Here is a 24289-nt window from a genome sequence, read left to right as displayed (position 1 = left end):
AAGTCCAAATTGACCAAAGTTTCTTTACTTCTTCTTGTTTAACAAACTTCAACTATTCTACAATCTTTTGCCATCACCGTACGGGGACAAACCGAAATTGCCAATAGTGAGACGGGCAATGCTGCAATTCTGCACCCTCAAAGTCGGTGGGGGTTCTCATTTGCAAACACCGAGCTACCTCTCTTTTACTCAGCTGGTTATGTGAATTATGTTACATATGCGGACATATACTTTCAACACTATCTCAAACTTTTGAGTACATTGCGCGATAAAAAAAATTTGATCACATCAAACATCAGCTAAAACTTCAGCTATTCAACGATCTAACTCAGTGACAAATTCAGGTGGTCTAGAACCTGTAGTGATTCAACGATAGAACAAGTCTTGATGAGAGAAATGAGCAACACAACAATAGAATGCTAAATATTTACACTTTTTTGTCTCTCAGTTTGGAAATCACAATCCGTTTCTAAAGCCCCCAGAAGTTTCTTCCCTCTTAAGTTGGTAGTGGTATTGCTCGCTGATGATAAGGTGAGTTGCGATGAGACCTTTAACGTTCGGGTAGTAACTCAAAGGATATTGAAGGCAAACAATTTTGTGGCATTTTTTTGTAAAGGAGGTAAACAGTTATGTCTTTGCTTCTGTTACGACAGTAGTTACTATCTGTAAAGATGGGTAAGCCCAAACCATCTTTTACACCGAATGGTATGAACAGTAAAAATGGAATAACAAATTGCTAAAAACTTCTGGTACGAGTTCTAGAAGCTAGTGTAATTTTTGATGGGTGCAAAGAAAGCACCACAGAAATATAATCTGCGTCCTATTACAACAGTCAAACCTTCTGTTCTAAAAGACTTTCTGCGTCTCAAATCTTGTGCTTGCTCTGAGGAGTTCATTGGATATAGTGAATGTTTGAAAAGTCTGAAAGTGGACTGAAGTGCTCAATTATATGCACAAACTGTGTTAGACATAGCTGCAACAATAACGATTTTGCTGAGGATCTAGATTCCAAAAAACATCTTGATAACGAAGACTTTTTATTACAAGCTTAGGAGAAATTATTTGAAAACAAAAAACAGTTCTGCGTAATTTTTCTGGCCATTTAATCAAATGTGCACCATTAGAGGGGGTGGGGGGGGGAGGATAATATTTTAGTTTATAATTTCGTTTTGGGAGGTGAGCTACTGTTCTTATGGGGTGGACAATCCTGATTTAATGCATTTTTGATTTGCATGAAATAATACTTCTACTTGAAATAAAAGAGGGGGGGTGAGGTTTTCATTTATTTGGCGGAGGGGGGGGGGGGTGCTGCAGCTTTGAGAGGAGGTGCATCATCGATCTTGGAAAATGACACACTTGATTTCTAACTTTAACTTAGCATAAAATAATGTTTCCATATGAAATGTATAGAGGGGGGTTCGGGGGTACTGCTTCGTTTTACGGGGATAGGGGGGCTCTGTGGCATTGGTGGGTTATGTCATCCCTCTTGAGGGTCAAATACCTTTAATTTCATGCTTTTAAATTTAGTAAAACATACTATTCTCACTTGAAATTTACTCTAAAAATTCTTGAAAAATACCCAAAACAGCAATTTTTAGATGCCCCCCATTCCAAAACCCGACGCACAATGGGGTGGGACTTTTTACCTGTTCTTATTGGGAGGGTAAGAAACAATTTGCACCAGGTTTAGCTCTTTTTTTTTTTTTTTGGATGTTTGGGTCCGACCCCTATTTTTACTGTACTATAAGTGGTCTAGTTGCTGAGATATAAGCAAAAGCAGGCCTCAGATTTTTCCGTGACAAACAGGCCAAGTATAATATAAGTGCTTAATAACCGAAATATAGAATTAGAGTTATTTATAATGGTTTTGCATCTATTTTTAGCTATGATCACTTTACCCCATGTCGTGACCACTTTCCTCCACCCCATGGGATAAAGTGGTCATAAATACATAGGGAAATGAAAGTGTTATAAAACTACAATTTTTTCCCCTGAAATTCAATGTACCATCTTCTTTAATAATGCGATGTAAAATAACAACAAAAAAAGTTAGTGTTTAAAGAATTTATTGCAATTATTATCCACCTAAGTTTAAAATCTACGATTTTATGACCACTTTACCCCACCAGACCCTACTAAATTAAACTTTCTCAACAGAAAAACGATACCTATTTCTAACTTGAATTGGCCAACTCAGTTCAAAATGACGAGTGTTCTATACCAAGTATCCACTTTTGCCAAACCAGAATTTTATTGAAAACATTCCTTTAATGACAACACTGAGTGCTTTGAGAGTCATTTGGGAACATTATGAATAATATGCAGTTACTATGAAAGTTTCTTACAGCAGTTGTTTTATATAAATATTTTTGAAAAAAATTCCAAACTATAAAACTGCCAAAAGCCATGTCATTGTTTTTTCAATGAAGCGGTTAATTATTTTAGTGTTCAGAGAAACTGCTTTCGTCAAGCCTAATTTAAAGTTCCTTTCCTTCCATGTTTTTTTAAATGTTTCTCGAAGATTTCTAATCCCATAAATATAATACCGCATTTGCTGCATATAAAGTTTTCGTTCGGACCTATCGGTTTTCTACGAGAGAGACGTAAAACCTCATAGTAATCATTCAAAATGGCCTCAAATTGCTTATTGTCGTCCTCTGCAATCTTCTGCATTATTTCATTATTGACTTTGGAACATTCTCTTTTCAAATTCGCGATGTTAATTTCCTTGCCTTTCTTGATTTCCTTAAAAAATATTGATCCAACGAAGTTCATTTTGTGACAATCAGTAATCATATGTCGTTGATAATCCTCCTTGCTCGAAAATTCCTTGTTGCATGACTCGCAAAATCTAAACGGCGCGGATGCCTCTGTTTGATTTTCCGCTGACTGTGCCCTGTAATACTTATTAGAGTGTTTATCTCTCCTGTGCTGTTCCATAAATCTTGGTTCTCGAAATTTTCGATTGCAAATATCACAGGTGGTACTTCTGGTCTTATTCCTTTCTGGACAGCGTGCTTTTTCATCATGAGGCCTCCCAGTTTGCTTCGACAGATCTTTTTCATTATCCGTCGTTTTAAAATTGCAATTTCCAGACATGTTAACCTGTTATAATAAAGTAAACGATTCATTAGTTGTGAATTGGGCACATATATATATATATATATATATATATATATATATATATATATATATATATATATATATATATAAATCTTTTGTGCGAACGTATGTCACCACAAGGCTTTTAAACGGCTGGACCGATTTTAATCAAATTATTTTTTGTGTGTAATTAAGTTATGGCAAGGCATGATTTTGAAGCGCGATGGATCGAATCGGAAACATTTTTGTGAATTAATTAATTAATTTAAATCATGGATGGTTATATCTCCCAAATGATTAATACTTATTTTAACCTATTGTTGAGTGAGAATTGAAATAAATAATTAATCCGTTGCCAAAGTACAGTTATAGAGCAGGCTCTGCTTTTTGTAATGAAATTTCCTACTGTGATATGTCAATAAAACGTAGAGAGAGAGAGAGAGAGAGAAGCCTACATTTCTTAAAAGCAACGATTTTAGGTCCCGAGATATATTTTAAAGTAAAGTACTGGAAGGTTCACGCAAAACGTGTGTTCTGTCGTCGTAGTTGAACCATGTGACCGGATCGGTGCTTCAGGTTTTCCTAACCAAATGATCAGAAAATACCGTACCTAGCAACATTTGTTTCTCGGCTCAAATCCGTCTGAGTTTTGACACCAATGTCAAGAATACTTTAAGGATTATCAAACTAGTCAGTACATTATTAAAGGAAAAGATGATGGAATTTAAAGACGAAAAAAAATTTTTTTTTTTGTCCAGATAAACTACAACGGGGTAGTTCCGTATACAAAAGATCAGTGCAGTGGAAGATCGGGGATGTTTCGATAATTGAGAATCTGAAGCGGTCGTCTCATTTTTGGCGTCACTAACTTTATTTTGGTAACCCTGTTGCTTTATAGTAGCCCTATGTAAGTAGATATTTCCGTTCTCTTTGTTTAACTTTGAAACGAAAAATACCTCTCGCACAGGCGCTAGAGCCAAAAATTGACGCCAAAGAAAAAACATTGCCAGACTCCCAATTATCGAGATATCCCCGGAAGATCTTTATCTTTGGTGGAAAGAACAAATTAGGCAATATATGAACTTTTAAAAGTTTTCGTTCAAAAGATCGGACTGCTAATCGTCGGAGTTGGCTTCACTCACTGATCGGCTGGATTACAGTAACGTGGTGGTTTGGCGACTTTGGCTATAAACAATAGAGTTGCATGATCATTTGTTTACATTTTAAAGCTATTGTTAATGTAATTTATTGTATTTTTTGTTTATTTGGCGAAATATTTCAAATTGCAAAGAATTGTTTTTCGTTTTCAAAGGGTTTTTAGTCATTTTAGTTGAAGAATGTTTATTTTACAACGGGAGGGGAAGAGGAATTAATGATTTTCGATTATTAAGATAACTGTTTTTACCTTTATGATGTTTTTAAACGATATCATTTCGATTGTTTTATTCTTTTTCATATGGGAGATGTTGCAGCGGAATTTCCCGTTTGTTCTAGATTGGTAGTTAGTTTTTTACACTTAATATTTGAGGACGCTTTTTATCGTTTGATTATGGCTGAAGGAGCAAACCATCAAGTACGGGGGGGGGGGTAGAATAGTTAATAAAACAACTGCTCAGTGGGCATTAGATAAATCAAGTTGCAATAAATATACGCATTCTGACACCAAGCAGCTTAAATCATTTTCTTTTTACTTTTTTTTTTTTTCAAAAAAAAAAGTTTAAACACTTGATATTTTATTGAAATTTTTTAACTTTTCAGTTTACAAAGTCTGATCAGAACAACATCTGTCGGGTACTCTAATAGTTTGGTAAGATTAGACTTCAGTTTCACATTATACTCGCCGTTGAAGAAATTACTATCGTGAATTATGACGAACTTCATTCACTAACTGCGCCACTGGGTTATCAGGATCTTCCTTCATATCTTGACGGAAAAAAAAAACTAGTATGTTGTGGCCATTACGAAACTTTCTTCTATATTTTTCTTTTTTTTTTTTTTTTCTTCTGATCCCTCCCCATGCTTGACGAGGAAGCAATATTCCCAACAAAAACAAAATTACACATGCAAAAACTTGACGACCATCCCAATGTCTGAATTATTGCGAAAGCAAAGCAAAGAGTGAAAATTGAAAGTTATTTTAAAAGCCTTACTTGAAAAAATTATAAATATTTTATTTGTTAACAAACATAAGATTGCAACAGTTAAAAATTTTAAATCATTGAGATAATATTTCTGATCATTTCCATACAATTAAAATCACGAGAAATACGCAGACAACAATCTATTACGATTTATCTTTCTTATTGTTGCAATAATAAAGCTATTTTTATTCGCAAAAAAAAGAAAAAAAAGAATCAACACCTCTTGGAGCGATTGGCGTCAAAATTTAACCAAAGCCTGTTTACATATGGATTTACATATATTCCAAATTTCAACCAGAACGTAGCATTACTTCTTGAGATAGGGCACTCACAATGGAAAAAAAGAACGGGCGATTGCGCTACCCCCCTTTATAGCTGTTGACACCAAAATAAAATCAGCTCTTATACCCACTAAAGACTACTTGCCGATAAATTTTTCTTTTATTCCGTTCATTATTTCTTGAGATACAGCAGTCACAATTGACGACAAAAAACGTTCTATAGCTCAACCCCCGTTTGAGTTATTGACACCAAAACTGAATCAGCACCTGTTCCTGTTAATGGCAACATATGGACCAAATTTTGTTTGATTCCGCCAGTTACTTCCTGAGGAATAGCAAGCACGTGTAACTCAAAAAACGTCCCATTGCTCCACCCCCCTTGGAGGAATTCGCGCCAAAAACCAATTGGCACAAGTTCACATAAGGGCACATATGTGTACCAAATTTCGTTCGATTTCATGCGGTAGTTTTTGCTGTAGAGCGGCCACAAAAAACTGGTCACACACAGACGTGACACACACACATACATACACACACATACACACAGACATTTTCCAAAAATAGTCGAAATGGACTCAGCACACCTCAAAACGTTCAAATCCGTCAAAATTCGAAAATTTGCACGAATCCAATACTTTCTTCTATATATTAGATATAGAAGAAAGTAAAAAACATGAAAAAATTCTATGATTTTATAATAGCATAAAAATACCACCCCCGTTATGCACGGCGTGACACATTTCTCGCTCAACTGACTTGAGTTAGAATCGGGTACAAGGACATCGCTCCAATGATCTGATAGGCGGATAGACTCAATATTTGGGGAACACATGATCCTCACTTGGGCATAACTGGTCAGCTAACCCTACTGCTGATGCCAGCGATGTCGAACCGTGAGGTTAACCGACCCCCACTTCGACAATCCTGGTCAGCTTACAAGTTTTTTTTTTCCCCTTTTTTTTCTCTTCGTTCTTCTTCGTCTTCTTTTCTCTTTTCTTTTTACAATTTTACATAATGTGCTGCCAGAGACGACCATCAAGTGCTGATCGGGAATCCAGTATTGGGTCTATCCGCTGCTTTCTAATGCGCGGGAAAGCACTTACAAACATTTGCCATTGGACATGAGATATCCGTTGTCGGGATTCGAACCCGGGGCCTGTTGCGCGAGAGCCGCCTACTCTACCGACCATACCGTGGGTAGCACAGCTAATATTGTTTTAATATGCTTATAAACTTAACAATCGAACGAATGAACAGTGTAAGCAGCTGAATCAACAATATGTGTAACAATTTTTCATTGTTGCAATTGACGAACGGTTCACAGAATTTCAGCCAAAGATTTGATTGTTCCTCGTGCTGACATCTAGCGGCTAGATATGCAAAAAAAAAAAAAAAAAAAGCTAATTGGAGAGATATTACACGCAAAAATTTAAATATTAACTTCTCTAATAATAAAAATAATCTGCTTATAACCTAAATAGGAATAGAACTACAAGGTCCACCTCGAGCATAAAAGTTGTGTCAAATGACGTATTTAGTCAGGCTTAAATAAAAGTTTTAAAAATAGCGTAAACTTTCTTGTCAACGAGTAGAAAAAAGTAGTTTTGTGACTCAAATTTGAAGTTAGACCTCTTTGGATTTTTTTGAAAATTCAAAAATTGAGATGTTGTTGTAAATAGGCGTTAAAATTCCGCTTCATAGATTTTTGTGGCGAAAACCCTCGTTCATAAAGTCTTGAACATCAAAGGACCACTGTGGGAAATTTGGTTGAGATCTAACGCAGCGGTTCCCAACCTTTTCCCCCCTGTGAACCCCTTCCAAGCTCTGAAAAAAAACTGGCGAACTACTTAGGTACTAAGTAAGATGTAACAAGCAAAGAGAAGAAGAAAAAAAAAAACGCGCGCACTCACACATCTATACCAATATTACAAAGAGAGAGGGCGGATTTTTGTGTGTTTATATGTTCGAGGTAATCTCCGAAACCACTGCACCTATTTGAAAAATTCCTTCACTATATGAAAGGTGCTTTCTTACTGAGAAACATAGGCTAAAATTCGAAAAAAATCCGATAAATGGTTCTTTTTTTATTCCAATTTAGGTCCAAATTTCACAAATTCCCGAATATGGGAGTGAACAATTACTTGCATATCTTAATATTATATATCGTCGAAAAGGATAGAATTTTCCGCGTTCTAAACAATTTGTTTCAATGCTGTAACTTAATTACGGCGGGAGTAATTTGCGTTTTTAGCCCGAACTTTTTTAGGCTTAGCTGAAATTTAGGCACTGTTTTCTTCAATAAAAATATCATTGTCCCAAAGTTTTCTTTTTGACATCATTGGAAAAAGCGACATTTTTTACTCCAGATCTCTCTCGACCTATGGTCGAAAAACTTAGCTTCTATCTTCAAAGGAAAAGAAGTTACAAGCGTTTTTAAACCAAGTTCAAAAAATGTCATTTTGATTCAAGTTGTCAACCATTTTATTTTCGTGTTCTCACGGTTACGCTTTTTGAATTCATTGTTTTTTTCCTTATTTTGCATTTAATTTCTTAAACTTATTTTATTTCGTGTTTCCATGGTTACGTTTTTAAAATCCATCTTTCGCATTTTAATTTCTTAAGCATTTTAATATCTGTTGTCATTGTTTGGAAGGGTAAATTTGCATGGCGTTTTTTTTTTTTTTTTATTTAAGCCTGATTGTTGAATATATGTCACTTGACACAATTTTAATTCTCAAGGCAGACCGGGCAAAGCCGGGCAACGTAGCTCTTAATATATAAAGATTTGAAAGCTACTGTTAATGTGATTTCATACTTTTTTGTTTGTTTGGCGAAACATTTATTACTGCCAAAGGAAAAATATCCTTTGCACTCGCAAAAGGGCTGGGTTCCGGTAGCGTGGTCGCTTGGCACGTTAGGTGCTGAACAGGGGGTTCTATCTTGGATTATTGTTTTAAAGCAACCGTAAATGTAATTCACTGTTTTTGCAATTTGTTTTGAAAGAAAAGAAACTTTTGATTTGTTTTTATCCGAGTGAAATGTACGACGTTTTCTTCTTTTTTTCTGACAATGATTTTTGAATGTTCCACTGGATTTTTTTTTTTTTTTTTTTTCATTAGACGGATGGATTATGGTAGCGTGGTTGCTGGGCGAGTTTGGCGGTAAACAATAGAGTTGCGGAATTATTTTTACATTTAAAAGATATTATTTGATGTCTTTTTTGTTTATTTGGCTAAATATTTTAAATTGCAGTAAAAACTGCTTCACTCGCTAAATAGAGTTTTAAAGCAACTGTAAATCTAGTTTAATGATTTTACGAAAAGTTTTAAATTCCAAAGAAACTTGAATAGTTTTTTTTTTTTTTGAAAAGTTGTGTACGCATTTTATACAAAGAAAAATGATCATTTCACATCAGAGGGGGAGAGGGCGTCAATTTTTTTTTATTATTCAACGGACTTCCATTAAATTTTTAGCACGGGCATCGCTGTGCGGGTACTGCTGGTATATATATATATATATATATATATATATATATATATATATATGTCTGCTGTCTGTCTGTGTATCTATCTATTTATCTATCTATCTATCTATCGTCACAAAACTAGGGGCGTCACTTGTTGAATTCCGAATATTTTTTTCCCATATAAATAAAGAACACCCTAATATATATATATATATATATATATATATATATATATATATATATATATATATATATATATATATATATATATATATATATGGGAAAAAATTCGGAATTGAACAAGTGACGCCCCCTAATTTTGTGACACTATAATAATCTGTGAAAAATTTTAACTCGATCGGTCAATAAAAACACTTGCCGCTAGGACGTTGAACTTGAACACTTTTGATAATTTTCCCACATATCTTCTAGTTTTCACTTCAGATCCCGGAAATTGTTGCTTATAGGTTTGCAAAATATTTTTACAGTGAGGTAGCACTAAAATTAATCTTTATATATTAACTAGTGTTATCCGCACGGGTTTGCCCGTAGTTGAAAATTAAAAGGTTATTCGGTTCGCATGTGTATTTACAAATAATGGATGAGGAATTTCTCGCCAATTTGCTATGCTCATTTGCTCGACAATGTTACAGTTCCACGTTATGATAATTTCGTAATTTAACTCTTCCACGTTGTGATAAATTGCTCGGTAAAGTTTTCTTAAAGTTGGAGTAGAAAAGAACAAAATCGAATTTTCGAAAAATCGCTTTGAGGTGCGACCCCCATGATACAAACTAACCTTGTGCCAAATTTCATGAAAATTGACCGAACGGTCTAGGCGCTATGCGCATCACAGAGATCCAGACAAACTTTCAATTTTATTATTAGTAAAGATAAAGATAGGCAAGCTGTTCTCTTTCGGTACCGGTATCTCGTCTGTTTGTGAATCGATTTCCTTCATTCTTTTTTTGTTCAGTAGCTATTGCCGAGTTTTAGTGTCATCAATAAAAATTTTTGAAATCGGACGCTAATTAACGGAGATATTAATTAAAAATGCATTTTCATCCTAAATGGCTCTTTCTACGTGAAAGGCTGGTCCAATTTTTTTGAATTTGATATGGTTGGAAAGGTCTTTAAAAAATACTCTTGAAGAAATTGTCAGGGCACCCAATGTCCAATAACCTAAATCCACTAGAAAAAAAAGTTATAAGCGTTTTTTAGTTAACGAAACTCAAAAATTAATTTTATCTCTTTTCCATTGCTAAAATTCATTATTGGAAGCGTGAAACATTAAGTTTTAATTCATTTTTAAACCACTTTTTCTACACGAAAAATGCATTTTAGTGCTTCGAACTTGGTATGATTGGAAAGCTCGTTAAAAGTACTTCTAAAAACGTTTACCCCCCGTTTTACGGCTCAAAAACGGAAACCCTCTAAGATGACTAGAAAAGGAGCTAGAAGCAGTTATAAGTTTGTGAAAATTCATTTTTATTTACTTTTTCGCGCGACATAGTTAGCGTGAAGAAACTGCTGGATAATATTATGATGTGACCATTTCTCGCTTTAGCATAACGAAATAAAATTCTTGTATTAGTTTTTATCATTGAGGTTTGAGGTTTTTTGGGTGACTAAGGGCATTTAAGATATTTTCATTTTGATTATGCTTTTGCGATTTTAATATTTAAATAAATCATTTTCCGGAGTGAGGGAGGACTTTCAGTTTTGATAAAATCACCTTTATGAAAAAATACACACACGCACACAGGTCATAATAATACTTGAATTTTCTATCAACACAAACAGATGTCAAGGTGAAACTTTCGATAAAATTGACGTTTTATTAGGATGTTCAGTGCTTTCGCATGGACAATTATAAACTCCTATTTGTGAAAATTGCAACACCATGAAGGAAGCATCATAGTTGAATGAAATTTAATACACAGTTAAGTGGTAATGGTACGAATAAATGATTACATTTTCACGCCAAACAAACAATAAAAAGGGATAGAAATTAGTATTTTATGAGCTGCAATAAGAGCTGCTACACGACTCGGGATGGAGTGAAACAAAGTTTGAATATCTGCCTGCAGAAGAGTATTCCATATTGTTCGTATGCGCAAGCAAAGTTCGTCAATCCTAGCAGGAAAGGAATAGCTTGGGGCTGTAAAACTTCGTTTATGTATCGGGTACTGTTCAAGTTGCCCACAATTCGTAGAATAGGATCGTCCATGATGTGCTATGGCACCCCAGACCATAACTCCGGGTGTTCGTTCACTGTGGCGTTCGATAATGCACTCCAGAATGTGCCGTTCACCGGCATAGCGCCTGACACGAATTCGGCCATCATGGTGCTACAAATTGAAGCGGGATTCGTCAGAAAAGACTACTTGCTGCCAATCAGCGCGCCAGCTCCTATGCACATTGCCCACTGTAGCCGCAGGCGGCGATGGTTTTGCGTGAGAGGAATCCTGTACAAAGGAATCCTTGCGCGCAGCCCACGCTACAGCAGACGTCTCCGTATTGATGAAGCACACAATGAAACGCCCGTTGCTGTTGATCACTGTGCTGCCAATTGTCTAGCAGAAACTGTGCGGTCTGTCAGCGCCATACGCACCAGGTGTCTGTCATCGCGAGCTGACGTCACATTTCGGGGTCCAATCACGGATTTCCGAGCTATCCGACTCTTGTCCGCCCACTGCTTCCAAACACGCATGATTCTGCTGCTGTTACGCTGCGCACGAGCAGCTACTGCACGATAAGACAATCCAGCTTCACGAAGCCATCGATTTATATTCGGTTCGATTTGCTGTTCAGAGGGCGCTGCTCAGCATACACATGCTCTACCGCTCTGCAATTCTAATCATTTGCATATCATGCCCTACTTTACATTTCCTGCAATTTTCAGCTCATTCGCGTAAGTCCTTCGTGGTGTTGCAATTTTCACAAACAGGAATGCATATAGCCGCTAATAGAGTTCGTTCATTTGACTGTTGGAAATTTTGTATTTCTAACAGCAAAGTTCACCCCTCCTTTCACAAAGAATATTGTTTGTACAGAAGTGTGTTTTTCGTATTAAATTAGTTTTGTAGTATATTTCGTTTAGGAAGACTTCCATAATTGTGAAATTGGCGAGCTTTATCCATTGGTATCAAATTCTTGGCACCAATGCCAGCGCGAGAATAATCTTTTTCATTCGTAAAAAAATGAGTAGAGAAATGTCTATTAGCAAGAAGGTGACTATACGAGTGGAGTCCCTCTTTAAGGTGGGGTTCATTTAATTGTAACCGTTTGTGACAAGGGAAGGAAATAAATGACAAGAGGGACATACAATGGGGAGAATGTGAGATCAAGCCTTTTTTTTTTTAATAAAAACGTTTATGAAAGACATCACTCCCCAAGGGCCCCTTGTTCCTGTCACCGAGGTAACTTGCCCATGTATGGGAAGTGTGACATGTGGCAAAGGGAAGAGAGGGTATGGTGAAGTGTAAAATTTTGTGACAAAGAGGAGAGGGATCAAAAATTTTGAAAAATGCATTAGCCAGTGTTATCCCCTAAACCGTAAACAAATCACAAAGACGATTTTTTTTTTATAAAATTGCGCTATTATTGAGACGTCCAGTGTTTTTGGATGGAAATTTTTTTAAATGTAGCAAGTAGGATTCGTTCAATTGACCGTTTGAAATTTTATATTTCTAATGGCAGAGTTCAAGGTAACTTACTGAAAAATATTAAACTTTTTAAAAGAAATATTGTTTATGCAGAAGTTTCACGTATAATCTGAGTTTTGCAGCATCATTTGATACGGGAAAATTTCGATAATTGGGAAATTGGAGCTCTCCATCTATTGGCGTCAAATGTTTGGCACCAATTGCAGCGCTAGGAATGTTTTTTCTTTGCATACGTAAACAAAGAGTAGGGAAATACATATTTGTATACGGTTACCACAAAACAGGGGCTGTTCTCGAATGAAGCCCCGTTTTAAGGTGGGGTTCACGAAATAGTAACGGTTTGTGACAAGGGAGAGGAAAGAAAAGACAAGAGGGACACACAATGGGGAGAATGTGACAACAATCAATTTTAACTCCCGACACACTAAGGAAGGGGTTATAAGTTTGACTTGTCTGTGTATCTGTATCTGTGTATGTCTATCTGTGGCATTCTAGCGCTTAAACGGATGTACCGATTTAAAAAAAAAAAAGAAATACGTTCGAAAGGAGACTTGATTGAGAGTGTTCTTAGCTGGGTTACATCTTTAGATGACATTAATTAACGAAGATATTAATTAAAAACCTCTATAAGGTTTTTCGCGATTTTTGCAGTGAAAACATAGTTAAAAATTTTAAAATGTAATACCAAAATAAAGAGAATTTTTTTCCGTGTCTGATAGAAGTTGTTTGGAACTACTATGTTTCATAGAATTCGAATTATAACGTTTTTTAAAGCAGAATTTAATAACGGCTAAGCCTTTATCCACGCGATTGATAACCGAATCCATAGTTGGCCGACAAGGAAATAAAACGTTATGATTTAAAATTTTTATGTGTTGCCAGTTTCTATTTAATAGCAAATAAAATACTTTACATTGATTTTATAATAATATAAGGCTTTTAAAAGGATTTTCAATTTTCCCTCTTGATTCTACAGTTGCGACTCAGACAGGGTTTTTTAAAATTTTTAATTTTATCGTTGCTTGTTTAATAGGAAAGTTTATGAAAAACAGTGTGACATGTGACAAAGGGAAGAGGAGGTATATTGAAGTGCGAAACTTTGTGACAAGGGGGGAGAGGGTCGAAAATGTAGAAAAAGTGACATCAATTATGCACCGCCCTTAACCATAAACAAATCACAAAGACGCCTTTTTTTAAAAAAATTATACTATTATTACGACGTCCAGTGTTCTCAAATGAACAGTTATTTGTTGCCGCGAGTAGAGTTCGTTCATTTGATACTTGGAAATTTATATTTCTAATGACGAAGGAGCAACTTACTCAGTAATACTGGACATTTTATAAGTAATATTGTTCACAAAAGAAGTTTTACATTTAAACTGAGTTTTGACGCTTCATTTCATACGGGAAGATTTCGAAAATTGGATAATTGGCGATTTTTATTCATTGGCGTCAAATTTTTTGTTTTCAATGCCAGCGCGAAAAATGATTTTACTTTTCGTACGTAAACAAAGTGTAGAGAAATATCTATTTGAATAGGGTTAACACAAAGCAACATGGTATCCAAAATAAAATCATTCAAGCCAAGAATTTCACGACCACACCTATTTCTCAATGGAGCTATTTCCTTCAGTCAAAAGTACTACTTTTAATGAATGAAATTGATAGAATAAGGAAAAATAAATAAATAATAATGTTGAGCCAGAAAAATTTTTTACTTTCCCAGCAGTTATTTTTTTTTTAAATCAATTTTTTGAATGCCCGATTTTAGAAATAAGGCGTGGTCTTTAAGACGTTACAAGTGATGTACTATGGTGCTCTAACCCATTGCCGCGAGCTAAATGTTTACATTCTGCTGTCAACCACATTTCCAGGTTACGCTAATTTGCGCTGTGCGCTAATGGCATCAGTGATTGGCATTTCATCGCTTTTGGTGCCATGTGCAGAAGCGTAAAAAATAAATTTCAATCTGTGCACCGAATAAAATAATCGTTAAAAATATTAATTTTTTTCAAATTATAAAAATACTTTTAAAATTTCGGAAACGATCTAATTACTGAAATATCCCCTTTCATCCATTTATTTCGAGACTAGCAAAAATACCCAGCGTTGCCTGATTCAGTAATAATTATGAGAAAAAATCGTTTTTTTCTTTTATTTTCTGTTTTAAGTGAAAGAATTTAAAACACATCTTTTTGACGTGATTAAAAATCGAGTTTCTTCCTTACCCATAAAACTAAAATAGCAATAAGTATAAAGAACAAAATAGTATTGATTTAGAAACGAAAGCACTATATTTAAGCATATACAAATTTCCAAAACATGAAATTATTCTTCTCATGTTTAAAAAGATTAATCTGTTGATACTCTATTTTTACTTTCTTCTATATCTAATATATAGAAAAAAGTATTGGATTCGTGCAAATTTTCGAATTTCGAATTTTGACGGATTCGAACGTTTTGAGGTGTGCTGAGTTCATTTCGACTATTTTTGGAAAATGTCTGTCTGTCTGTGTCTGTGTGTGTGTGTATGTGTGTATGTATGTGTGTGTGTGTGTGTGTGTGTGTGTGTGTGTGTGTGAATATGTATGTGTGTCACGTCTGTGTGTGACCAGTTTTTTGTGGCCGCTCTACAACAAAAACTACAGCATGAAATCGAACGAAATTTAGTACACATATGTGCCCCTATGTGAACTTGTGCCCATTAGTTTTTGGCGCGAATTCCTCCAAGGGGGGTGGAGCAATGGGACGTTTTTCGAGTTACGCGTGCTTGCTATTCCTCGGGAAGTAACGGGCGGAATCAAACAAAATTTGGTCCATATGTTGGTATTAACAGGAACAGGTGCTGATTCAATTTCGGTGTCAATAACTCAAACGGGGGTTGAGCTATAGAACGTTTTTTGTCGTCAATTGTGACTGCTGTATCTCAAGAAATAATGAACGGAATGAAAGAAAAATTTATCGGCAAGTAGCCCTTAGTGGGTATAAGAACTGATTTTATTTTTGTGTCAACAGCTAAAAGGGGGGTAGCGCAATCACCCGTTCTTTTTTTCCATTTTGAGTGCCCTATCTCAAGAAGTAATGCTACGTTCTGGTTGAAATTTGGAATATATGTGAATCCATATGCAAACAGGCTTTGGTTCAATTTTGACGCTGATCGCTCCAAGAGGTGTTGATTTCTTTTTTTTTTTTTTTTTTGCGAATAAAAATATTTTTATTAATGCAACAATAAGAAAGATAAATCGTACTAGATTGTCGTCTGCGTATTTCTTGTGATTTTAATTGTATGGAAATGATAGGAAATATTATCCATAGACTAATAATAAGAGTAGACCAAGCTTTCTCATTCTTGCTGATAAAGAAAATTGGTTCATAGATGTATCATGTGACTAGTGGAAGGGCTTGGCGAAGACTTTGGCAGCATGGTTGCTATATGGCAGCATTATCTATAGTTTGGCACTCGACATGTATTTTAAGACAATGTGTTTTCATTAAAAAAAACTTCCAGGTGCAGAGATTGAACTGTTTTTCTTTTAAATATGCATTATTTTGACATTAGTAACAGTTTTTGATCAGTTTTCGGTAACTTTTATTTCATTTGGAGCTGTCAGCGTTGGCGTGAACGAAATGGCGTAAACGTTTTGCGTTAACGCAAAAATGTACTAATCGGTATCTTAAATTGAAATTGAAACTGTAGGTAAAAATCTTACCGTTTGCTGATTCTTCTTGGTCGCTTGCATCTTTTATTGCTTAGAGAGTTATTGAAATTGACTAAAGAAAATGCACAATACTATCTAAACGAAAAACTCACTATATTAACAAAATATTTACAACTTAGAATAACAGATTTACAAATCGGACTCCATAAAAGATCATTCTTCCGTGTTCCATCAATTTATTTTATTTCGCGCTGTCGTTGATCGTCTGCTACGATTAACGCCCGCTGTTGCTAGGATATCCACCAGTCACATGGTTTGGTTTATGAACAGCAAAAGGGTTGCCATAGCTCGGTCTACTCCATAGACTAATAATAAGAGTAGACCGAGCTTTCTCATTCTTGCTGATGAAGAAAATTGGTTCATAGATGTATCATGTGACTAGTGGAAGGGCTTGGCGAAGACTTTGGCAGCATGGTTGCTAGATGGCAGCATTATCTATAGCTTGGCACTCGACATGTATTTTAAGACAATGTGTGTTCATTAAAAAAGACTTCCAGGTGCAAAGATTGAACTGTTTTTCTTTTAGTTATGCATTATTTTGACATTGGTAAAAGTTTTTGATCAGTTTTCAGTAACTTTTATTTCATTTCGAGCCGTCAGCGTTGGCGTGAACGAAATGGCGTAAACGTTTTGCGTTAACGCAACAATGTACTAATCGGTATCTTAAATTGAAACTGTAGGTAAAAATCTTACCGTTTGCCGATTCTTCTTGGTCGCTTGCATCTTTTATTGCTTAGAGAGTTATTGAAATTGACTAAAGAAAATGCATAATATTATCTAAACGAAAAACTCACTATATTAACAAAATATTTACAACTTAGAATAACAAATTTACAAATCGGACTCCATAAAAGATCATTCTTCCGCGTTCCATCAATTCTATTTATTTTATTTCTCGCTGGCGTTGATCGTCTGCCACGACTAACGCCCGCTGTTGCTAGGATATCCACCAGTCACATGGTTTGGTTTATGAGCAGCAAAAGGGTTGCCATAGCTCGGTCTACTCTTATTATTAGTCTATGGTCTACTCTTATTATTAGTCTATGATATTTTTTTTTTTTTTTTTTATTTCCAATGGCTGGCAGGAAGAAAAGGTTACAAAGAACAAAATAGCAAAAACAAACACAATACACAGAACAAGGAAAAATACAGAAACAATAGGGTGAAATATTTAGCTGCCGATACGCTCTCTTGCTTCCCAATAACGGTCACACAGGCTACGTCTGGAAAGCTGGGTGCAAGTGTGCAGGTGACGAATGTCCATTTCTTCGTTTGAATTGCAAAGGGGACAATTGGGACTCTTCACAATCCTTAAGCGGTAAAGATGTTTTGGTAAACAGTCATGGCCAGTTAAAAGTCGAAACAAAGCCACTGACTCTGCTCTTGGTGCTGAAGGGACAAAATCACGGTTTATAAACCAAGCTTTGTGGTTGCTTCTAGCTTTTAGGTCTTGCCAAAAAAAAACTCTTGATTTTTTCCTCATATATAACTTTATTGCATTGAATGAGACTGGCTCATTTGGTAGTTGAATAATAGCAGACCCCCTCTTGGCCAGAGCATCAGCAAGCTCATTTCCTCTAATCCCACAGTGTGCAGGGATCCACTGCAACACCACTTTTATATTCTGCTGCACCAGATCGTTAATGAAACTGCGACATTCAGAAATTTCCTGCGATTTGCAGCTCTTTATCGATGCTATCGCCTCAATAGCCGCTTGAGAATCCGATAGGACAACGCATCCCTTAAGTTTAAAATCACGGTATTTCAACTGATCTAAAGCCAGGTGTATAGCTTTTACCTCTCCATCGAATGCAGAGGCATATTTTCCAACAGGAATAGAAAAAGAAAAGTGCTCACTGTAGACGCCTGCACCTGCATTTATATGGTCTGCTACTCTTGACCCATCGGTATATATATGTATCCATTCACTTTCGGGGTATTTGGTGTAAATCGTCTCCAGAGCAATGGCCCTAAGAACTACTTGGTCAGTCTCACTCTTTAAAACAGGCTGTATCAAATTTAAATCATAATTCACTGGTTCGTATTCGCATGGGTTTGTTGGTAAAGGGAGCGACTGTAGGTTAGAATTGATGTCATACATTCGTTTTGTATCAAGCGCAAACTGCACAAACCCCTTTTGCGTTTTGAGAGATCTCGGGTGCAACTCCGGTTTCCATTCGTTTCTAAATGGTATTCTTTGCATTTTTTCAAATAAAAGTAGAGTTTTCTCCTCTATGTATGATTTCATTGATCTGAAGTTAGTAAATAAAAACAATGCATCCAGTGGTGTTGATTTCACGGCTCCTGTTATTAGGCGGAGTGCTTGGTTATGTATAGTTTCAACTCTGTTCAGGACATGTTTTGATGCAGTGCTCAGTACCTCACAGCAATAGCTCATTAATGGGAGAACAAACGTCCTATAGGTAATTTCAAGCGTATTACGACTACAGCCCCATTTGCAGCCCGCTAGGCGTTTCAATACGTTTAAACGTCTGCATACCTTTTCAACAGTCTTCTCAACGTGGGATTTCCAATTAAGCTTGCTGTCAAAAGTTACTCCCAAATAATCATATTCATCAGTATGGGATAGAATATCCTGTTTAAATTTTATTTCAGGTTTTATTTTCTTATGTGCAAGCGAAAACGTCTGAACAGCTGACTTTGAAGCATTTAAAAACATGTTATTATTATCACACCAACTGGACAATGCCCCCATAGCTCTGTTAAGTGTCTCCTCAATGTTCTTGACTCCATTGCGTTTTTTAGTTTCAGTCCATATGACCAAATCATCAGCAAAAAGAAGGCATTTAATACCTGGAATAGATTTAATCGACTGGATCAAATCATTGATGTAAATGTTGAACAAAATGCAACTCAAAATTGCTCCCTGAGGCAATCCAGTATGAAGTAATTTGTATTTTGAAAAGTCAGTTCCACATCTTACCCTACACAAACGTTGATTGATAAAGGTGAATAACCAATTAAACATATTCGAATGGACGTTCAAATTTTTTAACTTAAGAAATAGTTTTTCCTTCCAAACCAAATCATATGCAGATCTAAAATCGACAAAAACTGCAGTTAAATAGTTGCTTCGATCTAGAGCATCTTTTACATCTTGACTCAATAGAGCCACCTGCTGGTTTGTAGATCTATGTACTCTAAAACCTGCTTGTTCTATGATATTATCTCAATGATTTAAATTTTTTAACTGTTGCCATCTTATGTTTGTTAACAAATAAAATATTTGTAATTAATTCAAGCAAGGCTTTTAAAATAACTTTCAATTTTCGCTCTTTGCTTTGCTTTTGCAATAATTCAGACATTGGGCTAGTCGTCAAGTTTTTGCATGTGTAATTTTGTTTTTGTTTTGAATATTGCTTCCTCGTCAAGCATGGGGAGGGATCAGAAAAAAAAAAAAAAAGAAAAATATAGAAGAAAGTTTCGTGATGGCCACAACATACTAGTTTTTAACATGGAGTCTAAAACCTTCTCTGTATTGCTATTGACGTTGCTCGTAATCCCCTTATACTTGCTTTAGTTATTTTGGGAAATTTCAATCAGTGTGGGCTCTTGGTGCGATTTTACCGAATTCGCGAGAGTCGTTTTGGGGTACCTTCGATGATGATCCCCCCTTCTCTCCTTACTTCGTAAGACGATATGATATTAATTTTCGTTACAGAGATATCGTCGCCAGATGCTGAGATACTTTTGGTCACCATAAAATGGCGCTTAACAGTTTCATCCGAAATGTTTCCAAAATAAGTAGTAAAAATTGGTGATTGTTTGAAATTGTTCCAAAAGGAAGTTTTTGTGCTGTTTATAAATTTGCCTAATTTAGTTGCTGGATTATTTAACACAGTAAAAAAAAGTTTTTTTTTTGAAAATTCTTTGATTGGCGATATTTTGTTTACATGGTGAAAGCTGAGAAACATTATGACGTAGTCTTCGGCTTCAAAAACAGCGACGTTGAAAAAACTGCCAAATGCATCAGCTACGGAAATCTTTCTGCAAAAATTTTGGCGTTCTGCTGGTTGATTGGATATTGAGTAAGTGTTCAATTAGCATAAATAATAATAAAAACCATTAATTACTTTAAAGTTCCGTTTAAGTGGAAAATGATCAGCCAAATCATGTACTATTTGCCAATCTCGTGCAAAAATCTTACTTCAAGATATGACTTGAGAAAAGCCTTGAACAGTCACGAAAAGCAAAGATAGTCAACAATACAACAATTGTCGCTATTGTCAGGGAGTTGAGATGATACACTATATACTGTATTGAGTTGAGGAAAGCCTTCGAACATGGAACTTTAAAGATAATAATCCGTTTTTTATTCTACTTAGAAATTTCGAACAGGTGCCATCTTCAGCAGAAAAATCAGAGCTTTCGATGGACATATAATGTAAATATGTGCAAGTATTTTTTCATCCCAATATTAGAGAATTTATACAAAAATTGTGTTTTATTGCCCCCCTAAGGGTGTTTTGCCCCCCATAATGGGACGAAAACTACCCTATGTGTTATTCTGATGCATAAGCTGTATTATTGTAAAGTTTCAACAAAATCCGTTCAGTAGTTTTTGCGTGAAAGAGTAACAAACATCCATACATCCAGACAAATTTTCGCATATATAATAGTAGTAAGATTAACAGGCAAAAAGCAAAATTGGAATAAATTATTACTGCTTGGTATTGTGTGTACATATAAAAATTGTATCTTTCCAGATGTACAGTAAACATGAGTAAGACTAGAAATAAAAATGTTAGAAATAGTTAAATTTATACAAGTTTTCTCAAATATTTCGATCACTGGGCGAACACTAGTCTTTTTAATTACTTCATATCAACTAAAGATTTTACATTGAATAAAAATGAAATAGTGCTTTAGAAACTTTACCTTAATTGTAAGTTTTTATCAATGTATCTGCATTTTTTTTTTCCGATAGTCTTGGACTGTCTGTGAAATAAATTGCTTTTGTGACTCATATTAGGTAAATTGAAATTCTTCGATTAATCGTGCTCCTCTTTCAGTTGTATCATTCACAACTTTGAGCATTTTAACGATCTCTCTTCCCTTTAAATTGCTTTCTTCATTTTGCCATGAATCAGGATCAAATAGAAAAACATCTTTTGGTGTTTGTAACTCATCAAACAGTTTCATTGACTTGTAATTGATTTTATAAAGAGGAAGATCTTTCCTTAGAAAGAATTCCAAATTATCTACTGTTATCTGAAATTTTTTATAGTCATCAGAAACGTCATTCTTATCAGCAAGCATTTTTTGGAGCAATCTTTTCCTATCTGCAAAGTTAATTCCTTCATCCAAAACGGACAAAGCCACTAGTTCATCCCCTAAATGCAATAAGTGATTTATGAATTTTCCAATCACTGCTTCTGCTGCATGTTTGTCATCATTTTGTACGCTGCTAATTTTTTAAACACATTATATTATTTAAAGGAGCCTAGATTGGATTGCTGCGAAAAGCATCTAGCTGTAAAACAGCATTTACGGGCTTCCTCTTCATGTAAGCCCGGTCAGTTTAAATTGTATCAATGCCGAAAACATATCCCTGTAGGAGGGATTTCACCAGGAAATATTATTACAAGTTATGAGAATGTTCTGTAATCTTTCTCAATTCCGCTTTTAACAAACAATAATATTTCATCAAGTTCGTCTTTTAGAAATTTAAGTGGTATGTGTACTTGATAGAAATAATGTTAGTTCTGTTTGATGCAGAAGTTCGTGATAACCAGTAGTAATCGCCTCAATTTTTCAGTTATTAAACGTTTAGCCTTCATTACAAAAACTAAAAAAGTTGAGCAACTTGAGACACATTTTGTCGAGTTGCGTCATAGTTTCAATTAAGCAGTTAAACTAAATCGTGCTAAACTAAAATATCGAAATCATTTTAACAATACGAGGTGGATTTTTCTTAAATTAAACTGTACATCAACGGCTGAACCAAATTATTATAAAACTAATGCACAACTTTAAACTTAAATATAGATTGCAACTCTGATAAAAAGGGGGGGGGGGGGGGGGGCGGGTTGTACCTAGTACTTGAAATTTTGAAATTTAATTTTTAAAAATGACCGATTAACAAAACGTATGATTAATATTTTTATACCAATACATTGTTTCTGAAAATTGAGATTTCACGTGTCTGTAGACCAAATGGTATTCAAGGAAAAAAAAAAGACTGATAAAAGTATTCAAAAGAATTATTAAACGAGCTAATGTGTGCATCACATGACTTCCTTTTACCCTAATTTAATGTCATTTTCTCATTATTGGCAGTTTTAATGTGATTCAAAAGTTTACTCTCTACATATCACCAACAGTGGCCAAATTAAAACCAGATTTTTATTTAAAAAATCGCCAAATTTGTCGCCAAGTTGGCGACAAAAATTGGCGACTAAAAGACTGGTGATATACCGCCAAGTGTCCGTCAAATTATAACACCACTTGAGTTTACATCGAAATAGCAATGATCTCCCCCCAAAAAGGGGCAAAAGACCCCCTTTAGAAACACCCGAATGCAACCAAAATGGTAGGTGCACAACTAGACCCCACTAGGAATCTACGTACTGAATTTCAACCTTCTAGGACATTCCGTTCTTGAGTTATGCGACATACATACGCACGTACATGCTTACATACGTACATACAGACGTCACGAGAAAACTCGTTGTAACTAACTCGGGAATCGTCAAAATGGATATTTCACATGTCTATACGTTCTTAGGCACTTATCCACGTTAAAGCCAGTCGAAAAAAAACTCGTCATTTCATTCGAGGGTGAGCAAAATGGAAATTAATGTCGATTTTGAGTGAAAATGTGTTCGCAAATACAATACTTCCTTTTTTGTAAAAGGAAATAAAAAAAAGGAGTATTTCGTTATTATTCTACCATACACTCTGAAAGCGCTATTATGGTTATTCAAGAATTCTTAAATATTGATAATCACTTACCTTTAACACGAAACGAGAAGCTACAGAGAAGTGAAACTGCTTTTTTGAAACTAAAACCAAAAACCAAGAATGAAGTATCGACTACTCACGTTTCACCACAGCAGCTGTAGCCATAATGTGTCATTCCCAGTGAATGGATAGGTTACTTAACTACCAAGCTAGTTCATTATTATGCATTCAATCTTGCTATTGTGTGGGGTATAGGAATAGCATAAAAGATTTTTTTAGTTTTTAAAACTGTATAAAAAGCGATAAAAATAAAGCTTGCAAGAATTAATTTTATAGTTTACACTCCCGTAAAAGTAAATAAATAAATAAAGAACAATAAAAGACAAATATTTCAAAAGCGGAGGCTTTTGTATCTGTCAATACAAAAGCTTCATTTAAAAAAAAATAATAATAATAAATTTATTATAAGAAAATTCATTATAACTTGTATGGTATAAAGGATTTTTGAAGTGAAACATCTTATGTTATTGCTCTGCAATTCTGATTCACAAGTTTTTTGTGAGATGGAAGTGACGTAGTTGTTTTTTAATTGTTGTCAGTTACAATAAAAAATAATAGAAATTATAAAAGTAGTTTTGTTAATAAATTTAACAAACTAATTTTATGATTGAAATTCATCAAGCATATATCAAGTCATCAGTTTACAGCTTGATCCACATTGCTTAAATTGAGCCTTGAAATTAGTTTAACTTTTACTAACAAAATTAACTTTATTATTAACAATATTTTTCAATACTTTTGGCAACAATTAAAAACTGCATTTCGAGTATTGTTTAGTTTTCTCGCTGCTAGTAATCTATTTTCTTCTCTTCATTAAAATATACAATTTAGTTGTGAATATGCTTAAGTCAGGTGCAGAAAGAACAAGAGCGGGTCGTGAGAGAAAACGTGACAGTTCAAAATGTAAAAAGAATAAATAAAAGTTTGA

The 24289-nt window shown here is 35.0% G+C and overlaps 1 protein-coding gene across 2 annotated transcripts; it reads right to left on the bottom strand.

The window, feature by feature from the left end:
• Nucleotides 1-2060: 2060 nt before the first annotated feature.
• LOC129216214 (zinc finger and BTB domain-containing protein 49-like) lies at nucleotides 2061-23452 on the bottom strand. 2 transcript variants are annotated; one of them, XR_008580175.1, is made up of 2 exons: nucleotides 23353-23452; nucleotides 2061-3105 (listed from the first exon to the last, which is right to left on the bottom strand). XR_008580175.1 is itself a non-coding variant. In XM_054850405.1 (2 exons), exons 1-2 carry the CDS (start codon nucleotides 17098-17100, stop codon nucleotides 2473-2475), a joined length of 663 nt encoding a protein of 220 aa, XP_054706380.1. In that variant the 5' UTR covers nucleotides 17101-17133; the 3' UTR covers nucleotides 2061-2472. The 2 variants fall into 2 exon arrangements, 1 of the variants encoding a protein (XP_054706380.1); XM_054850405.1 differs by lacking the exon at nucleotides 23353-23452 and adding an exon at nucleotides 17071-17133.
• Between the last annotated feature and the right edge of the window lie 837 nt (nucleotides 23453-24289).

Source organism: Uloborus diversus, chromosome 2 (genome assembly GCF_026930045.1).
Source record: "Uloborus diversus isolate 005 chromosome 2, Udiv.v.3.1, whole genome shotgun sequence".
Classification (NCBI taxonomy): domain Eukaryota; kingdom Metazoa; phylum Arthropoda; class Arachnida; order Araneae; family Uloboridae; genus Uloborus; species Uloborus diversus.
The sequence above is the reverse complement of the archived record's forward strand: the minus strand, read 5'-3'. Positions and strand labels throughout refer to the sequence as shown.

Coding starts and splice junctions, on each gene's coding strand:
- LOC129216214 (XM_054850405.1), bottom strand. CDS start 17,100: ATGCAAGCGACCAAGAAGAATCGGCAAACG. Junction 3,106..17,070: donor CCAAGAAGAATCGGCAAACG/GTAAGATTTTTA, acceptor TTATTATAACAG/GTTAACATGTCTGGAAATTG.